This window comes from Myxine glutinosa, chromosome 7 (assembly GCF_964187855.1).
Source record: "Myxine glutinosa chromosome 7, kmMyxGlut1.1, whole genome shotgun sequence".
Classification (NCBI taxonomy): Eukaryota; Metazoa; Chordata; class Myxini; order Myxiniformes; family Myxinidae; genus Myxine; species Myxine glutinosa.
In genome coordinates, this window is record NC_136267.1 from 165752912 (window position 1) to 165773364 (window position 20453).

General features: G+C 43.3%; 1 protein-coding gene across 1 annotated transcript in view; it reads left to right on the top strand.

Annotated features, from left to right (window-relative positions):
* LOC137431813 (D-3-phosphoglycerate dehydrogenase) overlaps positions 1-20453 on the top strand; it is a 73556-nt gene that overhangs the window by 17398 nt on the left and 35705 nt on the right. The window contains exons 3-5 of the mRNA XM_068123540.2: positions 2540-2605; positions 3343-3397; positions 5060-5158. Coding sequence (XP_067979641.2) covers positions 2540-2605; positions 3343-3397; positions 5060-5158 — 220 coding nt within the window. The remainder of the gene's footprint in view (positions 1-2539; positions 2606-3342; positions 3398-5059; positions 5159-20453) is intronic.

Consider the following 20453-nt stretch of genomic DNA (forward strand, 5'->3'; position numbering starts at 1 on the left):
CCAACCTTGAAAATGCACTTTCTAACTTTTGAAAAATTGTATTGACCACAACATATCATACTCGATATCATAAGATAAAGGAAGATGTTTTGTAATAAATACAGAAGTGATTTTCAGAAGATGATATTTTGCAATACTGCGGCTACCACCAAAGATGGCGGTTCTTCCATCACGTCAATTTTGGAGATTCTGTGACATCCTCCATTATGAATGAATGAATGAATGATCGTTTTAAGGCCATTTTCCCTGCTAGAGCAGGGGTTATCCTTGCGGGCCCCATGACAATCATGGTTCCCTGTTTGAGGCAATGTTTTTATGGCCGCATGCCCTTCCTGGCGCCAACCCTTAGTCGCCTCTTACGATGCGCAGGGATCGTTTTGTCTTCATTTTTGAAGTACCTATTCTATTCTAAACCGGGGTACACCTATGGTGTACCTATTCTAAACCAGGGTACACACCCATTATAGTAAGATATCCCATGTTGGATCATACAGGGTGTTTCATAAAAAACGTAACCTAAAATTGTTTTGTTTTTGTTTTTTCCCATTGAAACGACATGAAACTTGTACATAAGAATCTTTATAATATGTAGAATAAAGTACGAGACAAAAATGAAGTAGTGATTTCATAAAACTTTTCACAAAACATGTTCAGAATGGCTCCCATGCTGCAGCGGGCACAAATTGATCCTCCTTGTGAAGTTGTCGTTAATGCTTCAGTCACATTTGGCTCGGCGGCCGTAGGGTCTAAAAAAAATCTACAGCCACTAGCAATTATAGGGCGGCAGCAGTATTTCCACGGTCACACAATGTAGCAGTCACATATGTTTTTATTTTTCGGGTAGCCGCACAGGGTATTTAGAAATTGTGGAGACCGAAAAGGTGGGGGTGCCATACGGTCTTTGATTTGATGTCGCACGGTGACCTTAGGGCGTCCCTGCGGCGGCCATAGAATTTTCAAGGCAGACGCAAGGTAGCCTCAAGGTGCCCGCAAGGCGACCGTAGGGGGGCCCTAAGGCGAACGTGCGGCCAGACGGACGGTAATGAGTTGATATATATACCAGTTCTTTTTCATATGTATATCAGCACTTACAGTTGTCATGGCTACGGCTTGTCGAATTGCTACGGCCGACCTAGAAATGAAAAAAGTTATAACTCCACGCTATAATTCCACGGCGACCCCTACGGCCTGTAAAAGATAGCCATACGCCCTAGGGCCACCCTGAGGCCACCTCAGAAACTCTGCGGCCGCCACACGTTTCTGTCAATTTAGGGGGGGTACGGCCGCCGTATCCTAGCCGTAGAGCAAATGTGACTGAGGAGTAACACAGCTGCATTCCTGAACCGGAATAACTTTGATGTTGGTGGGAATTGCCTTTTTTAGGTCAATAGTCTGAGGTCTCCCTGGCACACTCTATCCTTCAGGTAATTCCACTTGGAATATGTCTTTTAATCTTGACAAATCACACACTCTCATTATCTTTCTCCATTATCTGGAAAATTATTCCATCGACTTTATTAACAATCCTCTTGAGGAAGTTCAGTCATTCAAACTCCTGGGTCTCACCATGAGCCATGATCTTTCTTGGGCAAAGAACATTTCAAAATTGGCCTCCAAAGCCAATTGCCAACTGGGCATCCTCCATCATACTGGGCATCCTCCACCTTGGCACACCTGAACTTCTATCCACATGCAAGGCCTTCATCTGCAGCTTGATGGAGTACTGCTCTCCCCTTTGGGCTGATTTCACTGCCTCACACCTTTCTCAGCCTGTCGCTTTGGAAACAAAGGCCTTCAAGATCATTGGAATCTCCCTCGATGAAGCTGAGTCTATGGGCTATCTCTCTGTCTATGTATCACTTTCCCATCGCAGATAGGTCGGTGGTCTCTCTGTCTTTTGCCACCTTCTTTCTGGTCTTCCAAGCTCTGCTTTTGCTGTGCTTTGTCCCCCTCCCTCGGCTTCTGTAGGGTGCACGTGGTCCACCATGAACCCCCTTCTTGTGAATCTACATAAATCCAGAATCACTGCTCACCTCCACTCATTTGTTCCTTCCTGCCTGTGGAACCAACTTCCACATTCTCTTCGATGTCATTCTTTCCTCCAAGTGTTCAACACAGTTGTTCACAATCATCTCAGATCATCCCCCATCCAAAACCATGATTTATTCTACCCCTGTTAACCCCATCCCCACTCCCCTCCCACCCACTACCCCCAAGTCCCCTTCCTTCCACATTTCCAGTTTTTCCTCCCTCAGAGTTTATTCTGTATCCATCTCGTCCAACCCATGTGTCCTCCCTTACACCTCATTCCTTCCTCCCCACACCCAGTATTTGGCTCCCCCTATTTTGTCCTTCAACCCTGCTGTTGGTGTTACCGCCTCTCTCTACTGTTGCTTTCATTCTGTTTTGTCTTTGTCTGTTCTGTGTACTAGTTCTTCGACGAGCCTTGACCTTGTATACAATAACGTACATCACATTTGTTATTGTCTACCTTGAGCCAATTGCATGTTTCTGCTTTGTTTGTTTGTTTGTTTTTCAGCGCCCCTGATGGTAACTCTCTGAGTGCAGCTGAGCTGACCTGTGGCCTCATCCTTTCCTTAGCCAGGTAAGCACACTGACATGAATGAGCAATTTTTGCGCATTATAATATAACTAGCAAGTACCTGCGGAACATCCACGCAATATAAAATGTCACTTCAAGTCTTCAACTCTTCATCCCCTCACCCACCCCAAGTCATCATCCTTCCCCTATCGAACCCCAAGTCCTCAAGATACCTTTATTTAATGAAAGAACACGTGTTGTTCAGTCTTCAAATATACACCAGAGGCCTATGTAGGCCTATGTAGACCTATACAGAACGAACAAAACGGTGGCGATTTAATTTCGAATCTCCGCCTTGAATGGACAGGCAGAGGGACAGGCAGGAAGACAGACTGGTGGAGAATGTATATACAGTGCTGTATATATGATAATGAGTACCCTTACAAGGAACTGCAAACCAGGAAGAGGCCTTTAGGCCCATCAAAGCCTGCCCTATAATTACCAATTACAATAACCCCCTTGTGTTTCTTTTTATTTTGTCCGTGCTGTATCCTTTTTAAATACAAATAAGCAGCACATACCATTTTAAAAATCTGTTATAACTTGGCTGGTCTTCGAACCTTCGAACCGACGACCGCACAGATTCAGAGTGGACGCTGTAAGCATTACATCACTCAGTCTGGTTGAACCATTATTTCACCTCTCCCTTCTCAATCCTCCCTGCTCGTAGGCAATTGTGCACTAATGTGTATGAGCTGAAGCATTGACGCGCAACCTTTCACTGTTCTTCTTCCAATTAGGAATATTCCACAAGCTGTCACCTCTCTGAAAGCTGGGAAGTGGGAAAGGAAAAAGGTGAGTGTTTAATAAGGAATTTTTTTAACTTCTCCAATCAACATTTGAAGCTCATAGTTATTTATTTTTGATACATAGTCAAGGCTCATGGAAGAGCTACAACACAGAACGGATCAGGACGCAACAGAACAAACGGAACAGCAGAAAGAGGGAGGAAACACAAGACAGACAGGGATTGCCGAGGGACGAGATAGACGGAGATGGACAAACAAGGGATGCGGTTTGGATGGTGGGGAGAGCAGAATGCAGGGGGTGGACAAGATGGATACAACAGGCATTTTAAAGCCATTTTCCCTGCTAGAGCGAGGGTTCGCCTTGCGGTCCCCATGACAATCCTCTCCATTTTTCACTATTTTCTGCATCTCCCCTTGTTAACCCTCTTGCCCGCATTTCTTCTTCGACCATCTTTAGCCAAGTCTTTCTCGGTCTTCCCCGTCCTCTACTTCCTTCTACATTCATTACCATCACTCTTCTCAACCAGTCACTTTCATCCTTCCTCAACACATGACCAAACCATCTCAACCTGTTTCTCTTCACAGCATCCATCACAGGCAATATTCCCATCATCTTTTGTAATTAATCATTTGGCTTCCTCTCTCTCAACGATACTCCACACATCCATCGAACCATTCGCATTTCCACCCTTTCCAGCCTTCGTTGCTGCTCTACGTTCATTACCCATGTCTCGCTCCCATAAATCGTAACACTTCTCACACATGCAGCATATACCTTTCCCTTCAGCTTCAACGACACTCCCCTCCTCGTCAGCACGCCACTCAGTTCCCGAAACAAATGATGATGGATGCAGAAGCAAAATTTCAGGAAGGAAAAACTGGAAATTTGGGGGAAGGAGCACAGGGGGAGCAGATTGTTTAACAGGTGTGGAAAAGATCCTGGTTTTGGAAGGGGGTAACCCGAGATGGTGGTGAATGGCCCCTGTCTTGAAGACTTGGAGGGAAGAGTGCAGATTGAAGAAGATGTGGTAGTTATTTCCACAAGTGGGAGAAAAGGGGAACAAATGAGTTGAAGTGAAAAGTCATTCTGGATATTGGGAGTTTCACTGTAAGGGGGTTTGCTGGTGGACCACGTCTGCTTTGCAGAAATGCTTGGGGGGGAGGGGTGGCGGGGGGCGGGGGGCGGGGGGTGGACAACAAACCATGGAGAGGGCAGAAGGTGCAAGACCAGAAAGAAGGTGGAAAAAGACAGAGAGACCACCGACCTGTCAGTGATGGTGAAGTGATAGGTCCATAGGCTTAGCTTCATCACAGGAGATTCCAATGACCTTGAAGGCCTTGATTGCCATGGCTTCAAGCTGGGCAAGGTTTGAGGCAGGGGCACCAGCCCCAAGGGGACAGCGGTATTCCATCCAGTTGATTATGAAGTTCATGAGTAAAAGAGGAAATTCTCACTCATCATAGCAACATTATAACTTGTGCACTGTTGCTGTCAAACCCTGCTATAGGTCAAGGTATCGAAGTTTGTAAGATAGGCCTTTATTTTTGTGGCCGAAGGACTAAACCTTGAAATGAGATACATTTAATGTTGTTAATGGTTTCTGCTCATTTATGGTCTCCTCATTAGAAACGGCAATATGTTTGTGTGATTTTCATTAGTTTTTGTGGAGAGTAATTTTAATACAGTATATGCAACTGTTGTTCCCAGTTTTGGGGACTGGAGCTTTATGGGAAAACTTTAGGAGTCGTGGGATTGGGAAGAATTGGCAAAGAAGTGGCTGTGCGCATGCAGACCTTTGGCATGAAGGTAAGTCTCACGTGACATCTATCATTATTTACACTCGGAAGTCCAACCACTCGGTAATAAATAAATTAATATTCAAAATTTGATGGTTACATTTTGCATATTCTGAGTGTTCCCACTGAGTACATAAATATAAATATTTGTGATAAACCTTCCAAAAATAGTCACGTGATCAAGAATGATGACTGCCCTTTGGCACCTTAAGGGGATTGGAGCAAGGAAAGCACATCATGGGAGATGAACATGACAACCCAGTCGCATGGATAGTGAAGTGAATTTGATGGCCAATTAACCTGTTACTCGAGAAACATTAGTTCCTCATTATCATTGATATGAAAAATCAATTATTTATTATCCCGTGCACATAAAGTGAAAAGCTGGGTTAAGCGATTGGTTCACTTCCATCTGTTTGTCTGTCTGGTAGACAATGGTCTTGTCTACAAACGTGAATATCTGATCAAGGAACAACTTAATTTCAATTGAATGTTGTATTTTGAATATGAATCGGAAGACAAACCTGCAGTTCAGTAGGACTTTGGCTCTGAATTTGGCCTGATCGCACATGCGCAGAGAGGAGTGAATAATATTTTTACTCTCCCTCTCTGTCTGGCATTAAAACAACATTAAAATCATTACAAACAGGAAAGTTACTGGTTTTAAGGATGTCATAAAGGACACAAACAGGCACGAATAACTAATGTAACATGTTAAATAAGACGATATATATATATATATATATATATATATATATATATATATATATATATATATATATACACATGACAATTTCTAAAAGATACATCTTCGGATGATAATAATAATAATAATACATTTATTTTATATAGCACTTTTCAAGAAGCCCAAAGGCGCTTTGACAGAGTACAAAAAACAAGTGCAAAAAGTCAAAAATCAATAGGTAAATAATCAAAGCAAAAGGAAGGAGAAGGAGAAGAGATAGTCGGGGGTTAGATGCTGTGGGTTAAATGTTGAATGCAGTGTTGAAGAGGTGGGTCTTGAGTGATGTTTTGAATGTGGTGAGTGAGGAGGAGTCTCTGATGGTGTGATGTAGTGAGTTCCAGAGGGTGGGAGCAGCGATGGAGAAGGTCCTGTCCCCCCAGGATCTGAATTTGGTCCAGATGGGGGGGGGGGGTCAGGAGGTTGGTACCATCAGAATGGAGGTTGCGGGTGAGAGTTTGTCTGGAGAGGAGGTCAGTCAGGTAGGATGGGGCCAGGTTATGGAGGGCTTTGTAGGTCAAGAGGAGGATTTTGTACTGGATTCTCTGGGGGATGGGGAGCCAGTGAAGCTTAAAAAGGATGGGGGTGATGTGGTCACGGGTCCGGGAATGGGTGAGGTATTGGTAAGCAATTTTTTCACAGATTTTTCAAATAAATTATAAAATGCCCTAACTGGGTGAACCATAGAGGAGGCTGTTGCAGTAGTCCAGACGGGAGATGATGAAGGCGTGGATGAGGGTTTCTGCAGCCGTGGAAGAGAGGGATGGACGGAGACGGGCGATGTTTTTCAGGTGAAAGAAGGCTGTCTTTGTGATCTGTTTAGTGTATTTGTCGAAGGAGAGGGTTTGGTCAAAGATGATGCCAAGATTCCGGATGAGAGGGGAGGTGGATACTGGGAAACAGTCGATGTTGAGAGCAAAGTTATGGGTGGATTTGGTGAGCGTTTTTGTGCCAATGATGATTATTTCAGATTTATCATAGTTAAGTTTGAGGAAGTTGATTTGAAGCCAGGATTTTATTTCAGTGATGCAGTTTGTCAGGATAGAGTGGGTGGTGGTGGAGATGGACTTGGTGGAGATGAAAAGCTGGATGTCATCGGCGAAGCAGTGGAATTGGAGACCATGACGGCGGATTAAGTGACCAAGGGGGGGACAGGTACAGGATGAAGAGGAGGGGGCCAAGAACTGAACCTTGGGGGACACCTTGGGGGAGGGGAGCAGTGGGGGATTTGCAGTTGTTGATGGAGATGAACTGGCGTCTGTCAGAGAGGTATGATTTGATCCAAGAGAGGGCAGTGCCGGTAATGTTAAAGGTGGTTTCAAGTCGGGTGAGGAGGATGGTGTGATTGATGGTGTCAAAGGTGGCGCTGAGGTCGAGGAGGATGAGAATGTTGAGGTTGCCGGCATCAGAGGAGAGGAGAAGGTCGTTGGTGATTTTGAGGAGAGCAGTTTCAGTACTGTGGTTGGAGCGGAATCTGGATTGGAATGTTTCATACAGGTTATTGGCAGAGAGGTGATGTTTGAGTTGAGTGGCTACAGCGCGTTCCAAAACTTTTGACAGAAAGGGTAAGTTGGAGATGGGTTGGAGATATATATATATATACACACACACACACACACACACACCGTGGGACCCCACTATTCACTGGGGATACGCTCCTGAAGAAACCGCAAAAAGGGGGGGCACTGTTTCAATGGAAGAAGGGGGGATAGGTTCCAGAGTCACGAAAATCCGCGAATGGTGAGGCAAATCCCGAGAATGTCGACGATAATCCGCAAAGGTCGATGAAAGTCCCGGAATTGGTGAGACAAAACCCGCCGCGGCAATCATTCGTCTTCCTCAAGAGGCCAATGCATGCCGCGGCATTGTTTCAATGGGGGAAAAAGGGATAGGTTATAGGTTCCCGGCAGTTCCCGATTCATAGAGGAAATTTTTTTAAGTTTAAAATGTTTTCAACCACAAATGCACATGATGAAAGTTTCACAAAAAATGCTTACAAATAATAATAAAATAAAAACGACAAAAACGACGACACCAGGTACCATTTCCAATTTGTTGAAGGAATGCACTTACAGTTTATTAAAAGTGCTTAACCAGTTTAACCATACCGCATGGTGAAAAAAAAACAACAAAAAAAAAATCACAACACCATCATATACCGTTTAAAAATTTTATTCTACAAACACACACAACCTTCAAATGATGATGATGGTGATGAATTAAAATCCCATGAATTCCTCGAACTTTGAGAGCGACCGAAATGATGGTGCAACGAAATCGTGCATTAAGGGCGAGCCAGGAGAGTGGTAGCAGAAGGTGTGGACGCTGAGAGGAAGGCAGGAGAGTGTGTTGATCATCTTGAGGTGGAGGGAGCAGGGCTGAAGAAATGGGTGATGGGGAGCTGCCTGACACATTGCCCAACATTTTGAGGCAGCTCTTTGTACAGGAGCAGCACATCATCCAAGGCCCTCTTGAACTTGAGGTACCTCTCCATGACTGGGACAGCGTCTTGCACCGTGTCCTCAATCACCAGCACGTCCTGCAGCAACTCGCCCAGGAACTGGACTGTGAGGTTGGACCTCGGCACCTCTTCCTCATCACTGTCCGCCTCCTCCCCATCCACCTCGGAAACCTTTGGAAATGCCTCCAACTCGTACTCAGTGAGCGGGTTTAGGGAACGGTTCAGCATCATTGTTTTCAGCACGAAGTCCCTCGTCTGCGTGTTTTCCTCGATCCATATTCTGAGAGCCTTCTCCATCCTTTCTATGTGGACATCCCGGAATTGGTTGACCACCTTCCTACTCGATACAGCGCTCGCTGAAATACTCTCACTGGTCTTGTGCTTGGGGGCCATGATTGAACGATGAGCAGAGCGAGTCAAAAATGCAGGTCAAAGCAACGGGACAAAAACAATGATCAAGATCGAGGACACAATCTGTATATGTAGGATTGCGAGCATTGTGGGTGACTGCGTGAGGTACTCTGCCCATTGTTTGTGGGGTATGTTATCGGATGATGTCGTATTGAGCCTATCTGATAATTTCAATAAGGGATTTAATGAAGCATTTGCATTCTATAACTCGCGGGGTTGACTTGTTTACACATCTGGTGGGATATCCCGCGAAGCTCGATTATATTCCGACTAAAATTTGCGGCTGCGAAAGCCATGAAAACGCAAATCACACAGCAGTGAATGCATAAGCAGATCATGCTCGCAGCTCGTAGATGTTTTTTTTGCGTACGTACGGAACACGAATTCACGGAACATGGCCGCAAATAGGGGGAGTCAGGGGGGGGGGGGGAACCGTGATTTTGCGGAACACGGCCGCAGATGGAAAAAAGACCACAATTTCGTGGAACACGGCCGCAAATAGAAAAAGAAACCGTGAATTTGCGGGACACTTTTCCAGGAATAGAGAAACGTGTCACATTTTATCACCTGCGAATACGCGGATTCCGTGAATAGCGAACCGCGAATAGCTGGGTCTGACTATAAATATATATATATACTGAGGGTGAGCCAGGAGAGAGAGAGATATATATATATATATATATATATATATATATATATACATATATATATATATATACGTATATATATATATATACGTATATATATATATATATATATATATATATATATATATATATATATACGTATATATATATATATACGTATATATATACATATATATATATATATATATATATATATATATATATATATATATATATATATATATATATCAAATGAAGCCATTTTGAGTTCTCCAACCTTTAATGACCAAATAAACAACTGCTCGACGTTTCGATCAGCAACACGGGTAAACATGCATCCACTGACCTTTATGTAAGGGAAAAAGGGGTGGGTACACTGAAACCACCAATCAATGCCATTCTGGAACACCTCATGCCATTCAAATTTAAACCGTAAATCAAAACCAAAACCGTTGAACCAACTGAAACCACACATTGGGATGTTACATCAAAACAACCGTTAAATCACACGTTGAATCAAACATAACGTAGCATAATTCAAATAAATCGATGAAAAATAAACAACATGATTAATTGCTTCAAGTGATGGTGGTAACTTAAACGAATTATGCTAAACGGATACATCGCAAACCTAAAATAAGAATATATACCCAAGTGACAGCAACCGAGGTGTTGTGGAGGTGTGTTTGGGACTCAAGACTCCAATGACCGGAAACAGGTTTTACAAAAGGTCTAGACTTTATTAACTGGTTGTTCACTTCATTCCAATACCAAATAACTACCGTTTAACTCAATGGACCAGATAACTCTATCCGCATAGTCCCTCTTCCTTGGTCGATGTCTTCTCCGCAGCGCCGTACTCGTGGTACGCGTTCATTCCTTCGGGCAGAGCTTCTGATGACAAGTGTCCTGACTCAAAGTTTGCTCTGGTTTATATGGACAAACTGGAGTTAATCCCCTGTGCGCTGAATGTTAATCCTCCGTGCGCTAAAGCTCCTTGGTCATCCACAATCGCCCTCCTGGCATCAACTCGCTCCCCTCCTGCTGTGAGTTCCATTTACCTCACAATAGGAGGGTGCTCTAGCCCGGGGCTGTACAGGAGGTGGACAACGGCCTCCCAGCTTTAACAGAGCGAGATACATTCCTAACATTCTTACGACCACCTATTGGTTCACTCACCAATCTCATAACTAGTTACATAGTATAAAGATTTATTCTACCACAATCCCTCATCTTTTTGTTTTATGTTTATATTAACCATTAATCTAAACATCAATTTAAGTAAACAATCAATCACTACAAGTAAACATAAATACAAGTATAAGTAAACAATCAATCACTACAAGTAAACATCAATACAAGTATAAGTAAACAATCAATCACTACAAGTAAACATCAATACAAGTATAAGTAAACAATCAATCACTACAAGTAAACATCAATACAAGTATTCAAACCATAACTTTGGTAATCCAATTTCCTTAGGCATACACCGTCATCCTGCAAGAATCACAAAACATTTCGTTGGTCATTGACTCATTCCATATTGTTAATTCAATCTATTTCACTTGCATCACAAATATCTTTGCAAAACAACACTTCACCATCACCAAGACACAACAATTTCACTTCATTTTCAAGTTTTGTAAAGCATCTGCAACATCTGGCAAAAACGTTTGCCTCCGCACAAATGTTGACTCTTTGTTTGAAAGGAAGGGCTGATCACTTGTGTTTGAATCCAGGTATGAAACATTTTCTCCTAATGTCTTCATAGCACCTGCACTACTTCGTGTAGGATTTCGCTGTTGTGGTAACAGTGCGGAGTCATAGACTGACCCTGCTCTCCATGTAGCATTCTTGCCACTTTTGCTGTAAACCATAGTAATTCCTGAACAAGGCCTTCGCCCAGTTGTAGTCGACTTGCCTCCTCCCTCATTATGAGTGGGCAGCAAGTATTGGTGTGACATTGATTGGCCAGCAAGATGTGGAACAGGGATGCCGGATGCATCCACAATGATGTTGGGACCATGGTGTTCAGGTCATTCATGGTCCATACCAGGAGCAACCAGCAGAATCGTGCACAGCTGTTGTGACAAGGGCACAGCCGTTTGTTTGCAGCTCCATGCTGGTTCCCCGGAAGTTGGTGAAGTAATAACATATGTCCCCGCATTTCACAGAGGTTGCAGGTAAGGTGTCGTTGTCCTGCAACTTCTGATGTGATGAATGTTCCAAGCCTTCGAACAAGAGTAAGTGATCGCCTTTCTTTCATATGTTGCAGTGTGATACAGGCAAATGGTCACATAAATTTCCTTGGTGAAGGTAAGCATCCATCCCCAAGTTACACGGGAGAATGTCTTCATCATTCTTTGAGAAAGAGGGTGTATGCCACGATTAACTTCATTTTTAGCCACAAATTTTCTTTCTCGAACTTCTTCCCAATTCCGTTAGCACCCCCTTCAAATGTGATCTCGTCTTATCCTTATGCTCAGTCACATCTGAATCTGCTTTCCACACACACTGAATCAGATAGGGTACATCTTACCATGAAATCAGCATAATCATGTATATCTTCCGACAGTTTCACATTCAACAATTTGTTGTTTTTCCTCAACACATTCAAAAAGTTATATTCATTTATATGCGTCACACAAATAATATTCAATCAGGTATGTATTTTATTACTAAACTAAGAATAGCATCCACAATTGCTTTCAGGTTAATATAGTTCAAAAATTAACTCATGCAGATATTTTAGCACTACTCAAAGAAAATAAATTGTATATGATTACAATCACAAACAGGAATATCTAATTCCCAACAAATTTTTTCAAACCAACAAATTAAGCATAATGTATTATTATCATAATTTCTCCCCACTTTTCCTTTTCCTTTTTTTTTTTTTTTTTTTTTTTTTTACTAACAGTGTGTCACTCGGGGTGATATGAGTTCACTGATCTTGTAATTGACACAACTCATTACATTGTCGTTATGTCATTTTCTTAATTCTACTGTATTCATTTGCAACATCACTTGATTTAATCTTTTAATCTCAGTATTTATGTCGCCATAAAAGTCTTCCTCTTTCTGGTTCCACATTTCTTTCCTCATTTGTCACTTCATGCGTTATCATCGTGTTGTTGGTTACCTTATTCAAACACACCGTCACTAAGGCTTTCAAGCAAGCCACCACTAAAACAATTGCCAATATAACTACTAAACCCACAAACAAGTCTGCTACTCCTTGTATATATTCATACCTATGACATAATTATATGTCGATGACATTCAACATTATATACCAAACTAACAAGCTTCCTAAAAGGTAAATAAAGAAAATCCCTTAATATGTAACATAAATCAGATTATTTGTCTTACCCTGATCCCCCTATCTCCCGGGGTCGAACTAAATCCCCTGATCATGTGTAGTTGTGATACATTTTTCACTCATGTTGTATTAATATCAGTAGGTAATTGTATGTCATGTGGCAAATAAATGTCACTATCCCAAGTAGGAATATCACATGTTGAAAATGTAATGTTTATCAATGCAAGGGGTGTTTAAATGTAATTCAAATGACTGTAAATCACGACTATCATTTATCTGCCACTGAATGTTCTGCTGGGCTGCTAGGTGCAGCCTCATTTTCTGTGGGATCGTCCACCTTAGCCCCATGTGCTTGCTTGCAATGAGAGGCATGAATCCAACTTTCTATTTTGGGTCCATATTTGTTTCTATTCTTATCAATCTCCTATGGTTTATCAATTCGTTCCAAGATACCGCAACCAAAGGTTTTAACCAAAGCTCTACCAAACTATTTACAATGTGAACAAAAAATGCCAGTGAAACAATGATTCGAAGAATTAACTTCAAGGGGTCAATAAATTTATTCTATAACCAGATCTAATTTTCCCATCCAATAGTTTGCCTTGCCACATGTCATATTATAACACTTTAATAAACCTTCGAAAAATGTTTCCCATCTCAACAAATTTCCTTTTTACAAATAGCCATGTGTAACTTACGTATTTAACTACAATTTCCTCTCAATTTGTTTGGCCTAACTGGCCGCAAAAGTGGCTGCCAGCATGCAGTACCGTTTTTTATCTACCAAGGAAGTGCTCGTCCACACAAGACCTCTACCAAAATGTTGTTTGTAAAAACAAATCTGGGATTTCCGATTACATGGATGCACTCTCAGGACATTTTCAGGCTGCTGTTAACAATCCACTATGATAAATTAATTCCTTTACCCACAATCAAATAATTAGTACAAATTGAGGATATTATCCCTATGACATTCATTTATAGATTCATTATGTTGGATCTAATTTTTTTTTCCCAATAATTTCCCACTGCTGTAAGGAAGAACAATAGCTCTCATAAGTCTTAGTAATATCGTACTTCATTTACCCAGCATCGAAGAATTTATTTACTATCCATTCTCATCTGTTAACCAGTGACTTTGTTTGAACTCCAGAACTCAAAACTCACAATAGTTCAAACCAGCAAAATTTCCTTTACTATTTTCCCATATCATCTATGCCTTATACACATCCATACATACAGCCCAATTTATATTCTGATAAAATTCAAGTATATATATATATATAAAATCTGTGAGCAGAGTACTCTGGGAAGTCAGTGTAAGACCTCTCCAGAATTTGGCTAATTTTGTACTCCCACATTTTTTATGAAGCTCATATCCATAAATAGCTTTGATTCTCATATAAATTCTATCACAATGGAATCCCAGGATTACTCCCAATTTTTACTATTAATGAATAGCTGCTCATAACTCAGCAAATCAAATCTTTATTCTCCATCTCCCTTGACAAAAGTGATAATTTTCATAATCAAATTATATTTCTATTTTTATTTTACGAATTCTCTCGATATGCGATCCCATCCCCATGGAACTATCTATTTTCAGACAAGGCGCACTGTCGGTGTCAACAATCTTGTAAGATTGATACACAAATTGATACACAATCTTGTAAGATTGATACACAAAAACAAAAACACTAACATTGACACACAAAATACCCACACACACATGCATTATGCGTATTTGTTTGCGTTGGAACCCTTATTTACAGATCAGGATGGGTGTCAACTTTATTTCAATTTCTCAAAATTTGTCCTTCAATTTTATAAGCGCTACTACACAAATGGACCAAAAAGTTTATTCTTAGAAAACCCCTATGATGTCACATTGAAATTACCCTTTCAGTTCCCACAATAATTTATCCAAATTTGACTACCCACCCATTTGAATGTCAGTCGACTACTGACCTATCAATCGTGCGGAACAATAGTCCGAAATTCACACCTGATCATCATGTGACTTGTCACTTGGTTTGCCAAAAAAAATTGCAAAGCAATTGTTCCAAACTTTGTAAATTTAAAATTTTTGTGCCCAACATAAAAGATCCAATTTCGGCATTTGATCAATTAATTATCAATTTGCTTACAAGCAAAAGAAAAATGAATAATTCTTGCTCCGAAAACTTTTCAGACCCAAGAATCATCGACAGTTATTCATGTTTGTCCAGTAATCTAATTTGTTGAGGCCAATTGTCATTTGGGATTTGTCGCAATGAAGGCCTAATCGTTGTCTGAGGTATCGGTCAGCACTGGTACCCTTGATCTTGGTTTACCCTATGAACTTGTCTTCCTGTTGGTATACGGACATCCTCTTTTCCAATGTCCCATCCGTCCACACTTGAAACACCGGTTTCTGTCGTTGCCTGGTCTGTGCCCCTGTGCACTTGTATTGCTGGGCTGCATCTCTACATCCCTGAGTTGCCACTGCAATCTCTCGTTATCTCCTGAAACACGAAAAAATTCTCTGTACCGTCCTTTTTTGGGGAGACAACTGGAAATCAGATGGGACAACTGTCACTTTCATTCCTAATTTCGAGGGCAGTTGTGCATTTGTCTCCTCCACTGTATCCTGTATCCTTTTTATTTTAAGTTCTAGATCCGTTATCCGTTCTTGCTGTTCCCGTTGTCTGGATTCACCATCCCAAAGATGGAATGCAAGCCAGTCTACCGTTAGATTCTGTCTCTTCCTGGCTTTCAATCTTTGTTCCAATCTTTCCAATCGACTTCGCTCAAATGTACCATCTCTTGGAAACTCCTCATCATGTCCCTTTGTCCACAAATACCAATTCTCGACCTGCCTTATAGCTTCGGCACCATAACGGTCGTACATAGGATGTGTACAAGTACCTTTTTGTGGAATCTCTGGTTGTCCTTGTGTATTCTTGCAGGCTCCATTTCCCATTCTGCCTTTTATCAAAGTAGCGTTGGATGTGTTGTAGCTTGTTCCTCTAAAGCTTCACTCGTACCTCCAGGAAGGATCTCTCCACCTGTTCAAACGGTGATTTCCAGAGAATCTCTCTCACCTGTGGCTTTTGCACAATCCAATCTCACAGATCAGTATTTGCAGATGAGCCAAAGGGTCAGTATGAAATGGGTGAATCCTCAGGTGTCCGCTCTGTTGAAGGTGAAATCACACAATGGTAACCGCACATATATATCTTCTTTTTTTTTTTTTTTGTATACAAGATCGAGGCTCGTGAAAGAGCAAACATTAATCACACAGAAAGACAAACAGACACATAAAACAAATAACATCGGGAGCGGTAGACAAGATGGGGAGAGAGGGGGAAGGACACAAACACAACATTTGAGAGCAGGGACCGAGAGACATGGAGACATCGAGAGATCTGTGGGAGGGAGAGGGCTTTGGGGGGGAGGCATGTGAAGGGGGGGAGGCATGTGAAGGGGGGGGGGGGGGGTGGGAGAGGTATAAACATATGGACACTGCCAGGATTTCCAGGAAATAAGTTGGAATTTCAAACAAGGTGGATCTGGGGTGAATTAGTGGGGGTAGAAAAGATCAAGGTTATGGATGGGGGAAGATAAGAGATGGTGGTGAACAGCTGTTTTAAAGACCTGGAGGGAGGAGAGGGATTGAAGGGAGTGTGGGAGTTTGTTCCACAGGCGGGAGAAAAGAGGAATGAAAGAGTGAAGGTGAGCAGAGAGCCGAGATTTCGGCAGTTTAACCATCAGAGGGTTGCTGGCAGATCTTGTGCGACCTGTAGGAATATTTGGGGGACAGAGCACAGAGAGAGCTGGGGGAGCAAGGCCGGAGAGGAGTCGGTAGAAGACAGAAAGACCACCTACCTACCTGCGGTGAGTGAGTGAAAGGCCCTCAGAGATAGCTTCATCGCGGGAGATTCCAATGATTTTGAAAGCTTTGGATTCAACAGCGTGAAGCCGAGCCAGGTGTGAGGCAGGAGCACCAGCCCATAGGGGAGAACAGTATTCCATTGAGCTGCGGATGAAAGCCTTGTAAGTGGTGAGGAGCTCAGGTGTGCCGACGAAGGACTTCGCACGACGGAGGATGCCCAGTCGGCGACTGGCTTTGGAGGCCAGCTTGGAAATGTGGTTTTCCCAAGAAAGATCATGGCAGATAGTGAGACCCAAAAGCTTGAGTGACAGAACTTCTTGGAGAGGATTGTTGAGAAAGTAGATGGGAGGGTTGTCCAGTCGATCTTTTCGGAGAGACATAGTAAGAGAGTGAGATTTGGCAGGATTGAAAGACATGTTCCACTTGTTTGACCAGTCTGTGATTTTGTCCAGGTCTTCAGAGAGTGAGGAGGCTGCAGACTGCCGATCTGAGGGAAGAGGAATGGAGCGGCAGAGAGTGGAGTCATCAGCAAAGAGATAGAGAGGATTTTCCAGAGAGTCAGAGAGATCATTGATAAAGACCAGAAAAAGCACAGGGCCCAGCACACTTCCTTGGGGAACTCCAGCCTGAACAGGAAGGGGAGATGAGAGAAATCCATTCAGGGCCACACGTTGACTACGACCAGAGAGGAAGTCCGCAAGCCATGCATGGAGATTTCCATGGATACCATAGGAGGAGAGTTTGGTGAGCAGAGCTGGGTGCCAGACCGTATCAAAGGCCCTTGATATGTCAAGGGAGACAGCTCTGATTTCCTGTTTGGCATTGAGGACCTCCATCCATTGTTGAGACAGCAGAAGCAGCATGTCCAGAGTAGAGTGACCTGGTCTGAAACCAAATTGATGATCAGAGATCAAGCCATTGGAGAAGAGGAAAGATTTCATATCCGAAGCAATGATGGATTCCATGACTTTGCTGATAATTGGGAGCAGGCTGATTGGTCTGTAGTTGCAAGGATCTGTTTTTGCACCTTTTTTGTGTAAAGCGGTAATGTTAGCTGATTTCCAGGATGCTGGCAGATGACCTTGAGCAAAAGATAGGGTGAAAAGAACAGAGAGAGGGTGAGATAGAGCGGCAGAGCAGGATTTTAAGACCCGTGGGCTGATGCCGTCTGGTCCAGTTGCAGAATCAGAGTCGAGGTTTGACAAAAACTCCTCCACCTTGTCAGGAGAGAAGGACACAGAGTCCAGGAGCAGTTGGGTTCGACTGGGAAAGGTGGGAACAGAGAGAGATGGGTTTGGGACTAAGGATTTCGAGGCGAACACAGAGTTGAGGCATTCGGCTTTGTCACGTGCGATGTCAACTGTGTGGCCATTTGAGGTAAGGGAGGGGATGGAGGGGGAACAAACACCAGAAACGGATTTGACCAGACGCCACCAGGATTTGGAGGAAGGAGACAGGTTTGAGAGTTCATTCTTGAGTGAGGAGAGATAGTGCTTCCTGGCACTCCTGAGGGTAGACACACACTTGTTCCGAGCTTGGTGGAAGGAACTGAGATTTCCTTCAGTTGGATTAGCCTTCCAAGAGGCAAAGGCAAGTTGTTTCAGGGCAACTGCCTCACCACAAGATTCAGTGTACCATGGACGGGAGGAAGGGTAAGACAATTGAAGGCGAGATGGGATAAATCTGTGCATGAGAGAGATCAGTTTGCTTTGGAAGAATTCCCAGGAAGAATTGATGTCAGAGGCAGTGGAGATGGGAGACCAATCCAGACGATTGATGGCTGCTTGAAGACCGTCCCAGTCGGCCTGAGTGAAATGCCAGACTCGTCGACGCTGAGGAGGCTCTCTGAGAATGGCCAGAGAGATGTCCACTTTGACAAGCACATGATCAGAAGAACCGATTGGAGCAGAAGAAGAGCAGCAGACATTAGCAGGGAAGTTTGTCATAACCAAGTCTAGAAGAGAAGATACTCCATTGGCTGAGATCCGGGTCGGGAAATTGACAGATTGTGTCAATCCCAGTGAGTCACAGAAGTCCTTTGCTGAGGTGCCATGACTAGTGAGAGAGGAACCCACACCCAACCAGGTGGCATGATGACAGTTGAAGTCACCACATATGAGGAAGAGAGAGTTGGGATGAGTGGATAGAAGTTGGTCCATGTTGTCAGACATTGAAATGTAGATGGAGTCATCACTGTTTGGGGGACGGTACAGAACACATATGAACAAAAGGTGGGAGCGGAGAGGAAGCCGTAACCAGAGGTACTCCTGCGGGTGAGGAGGAAAGAGAGCAGTGCAAGGAGAGTGAGGAAGAGAGTTTTTGACAAAGATAGCCACCCCACCACCAGGCCGAGGCTCAGGTCTATCATACCGGAGGAGGGAGTAACCAGGAAGAGATATTAAGGAATCAGAGACATCTTGAAGGAGGAAAGTCTCTGTTAAGCAGATCAAGTCTGGATTGTCAGAAGCAACCTGTATGGAGAGATCAGTCAGGTTTGAGCGAAGGCCCCGGATGTTTGAGGTCCATACCGTTAATGAAGAGAGAGGGGGAGCATCGGGTACAGGACAGGGGAGGGGAGGAGTAGGGTAAGATGAAGGATGAGAGGGGGAGGTAGGGAGAGCAGTTGATAGTGTTTCAGATGTTGCAGAAGAGTTCCAAGAAAGGGAAGGATGAGGAGGATGAAAGGTTTGCTGGTGAAGGGATGCGGCACAGTGAGGGGTTGTTTGAGGGGGGGCAGAGGAAAGTAGAAGGTTTGGGGGGGTGGAGGTATGAGATAGAGGGGAGACGAAGTGGGGAGGAGGCAGCTTGGAGGAGGAGGGGGGAGGAGAGAGAATTGGAGAGGAATGGTATGGGGGGAGAATTGAATGGGAGGGATTGGGGGGGAGTTTTGAAGGGGAGGAGTGAGGGGGGAGTTTAGGAGGGGAGGGGCAAGGGGGGAGTTTTGGAGGGAAGGGGAAAGGGGGGAGATCAGGAGTGGAGGGGCAAGGGGGGGGATTAGGAGGGGAGGGGCAAAGGGGAAGTTTAGGAGGGGAAGGGCAAGGGGGGAGTTCAGGAGTGGAGGGGCAAGGGGGGAGTTTAAGAGTGGAGGGGCAAGGGGGAAGTTTCGGAGTGTAGGTGCAAGGGGGGGGATTTGGATGGGAGGGGCAAGAGGGGAGTTTAGAAAGTGGATGATTAATGAAAGACGAACATTGATAACAAATTGGGTTTGTTGTGATTTTCAAGTTAGCAATCCGGTTCAGGATGATGGAGGAGGGATGGAATGAATGTGAATTTAGACCATGTAGTGAGGGAGACGTATAAGATATAGAATTTCTTTTTTTTGAAGTGGAATGAGTTGGAGAGGAAATTGAGAAAAGCCTTTTAAATAGGAAGAAAAACAGCGTGTTGTAATATACCACTGAATAAAAAACAGAAGGGGAAAGGTTAAACATATTTAAAAATATTTAAACAGAACTATGAACAATCTTATATGCACAAAAATACCAACGGGGGGAGAGCCGAGAGGGACCACCACGAGTCACATGAACAGGGCAAACGGTGGATGGCAAGGAGATAATGGGGGTGGGGCGAACAGCACACCTGGACAGAAAATACAGGATGAGACAACAGTACACGTGGAGAAAATAAAATAAATGTTTTTGGTTTTTTGTTGTTTTTTTTTGGGGGGGGGGGGGTGGGGATTTAGAACGTTAGACAGTATTATGTTCGGGGTAGAAGGGAAACAACCAAGAGCCAAGCAAAACACACTTAAGTTAACAAAACACCGATGGGGGTACAACTACAGTACAAGGCCACACACGAGGAGCAGAACACGATTAATTAAATACGAGTTACAGGAAATTCAAACCAAAACTAACTATAATCAA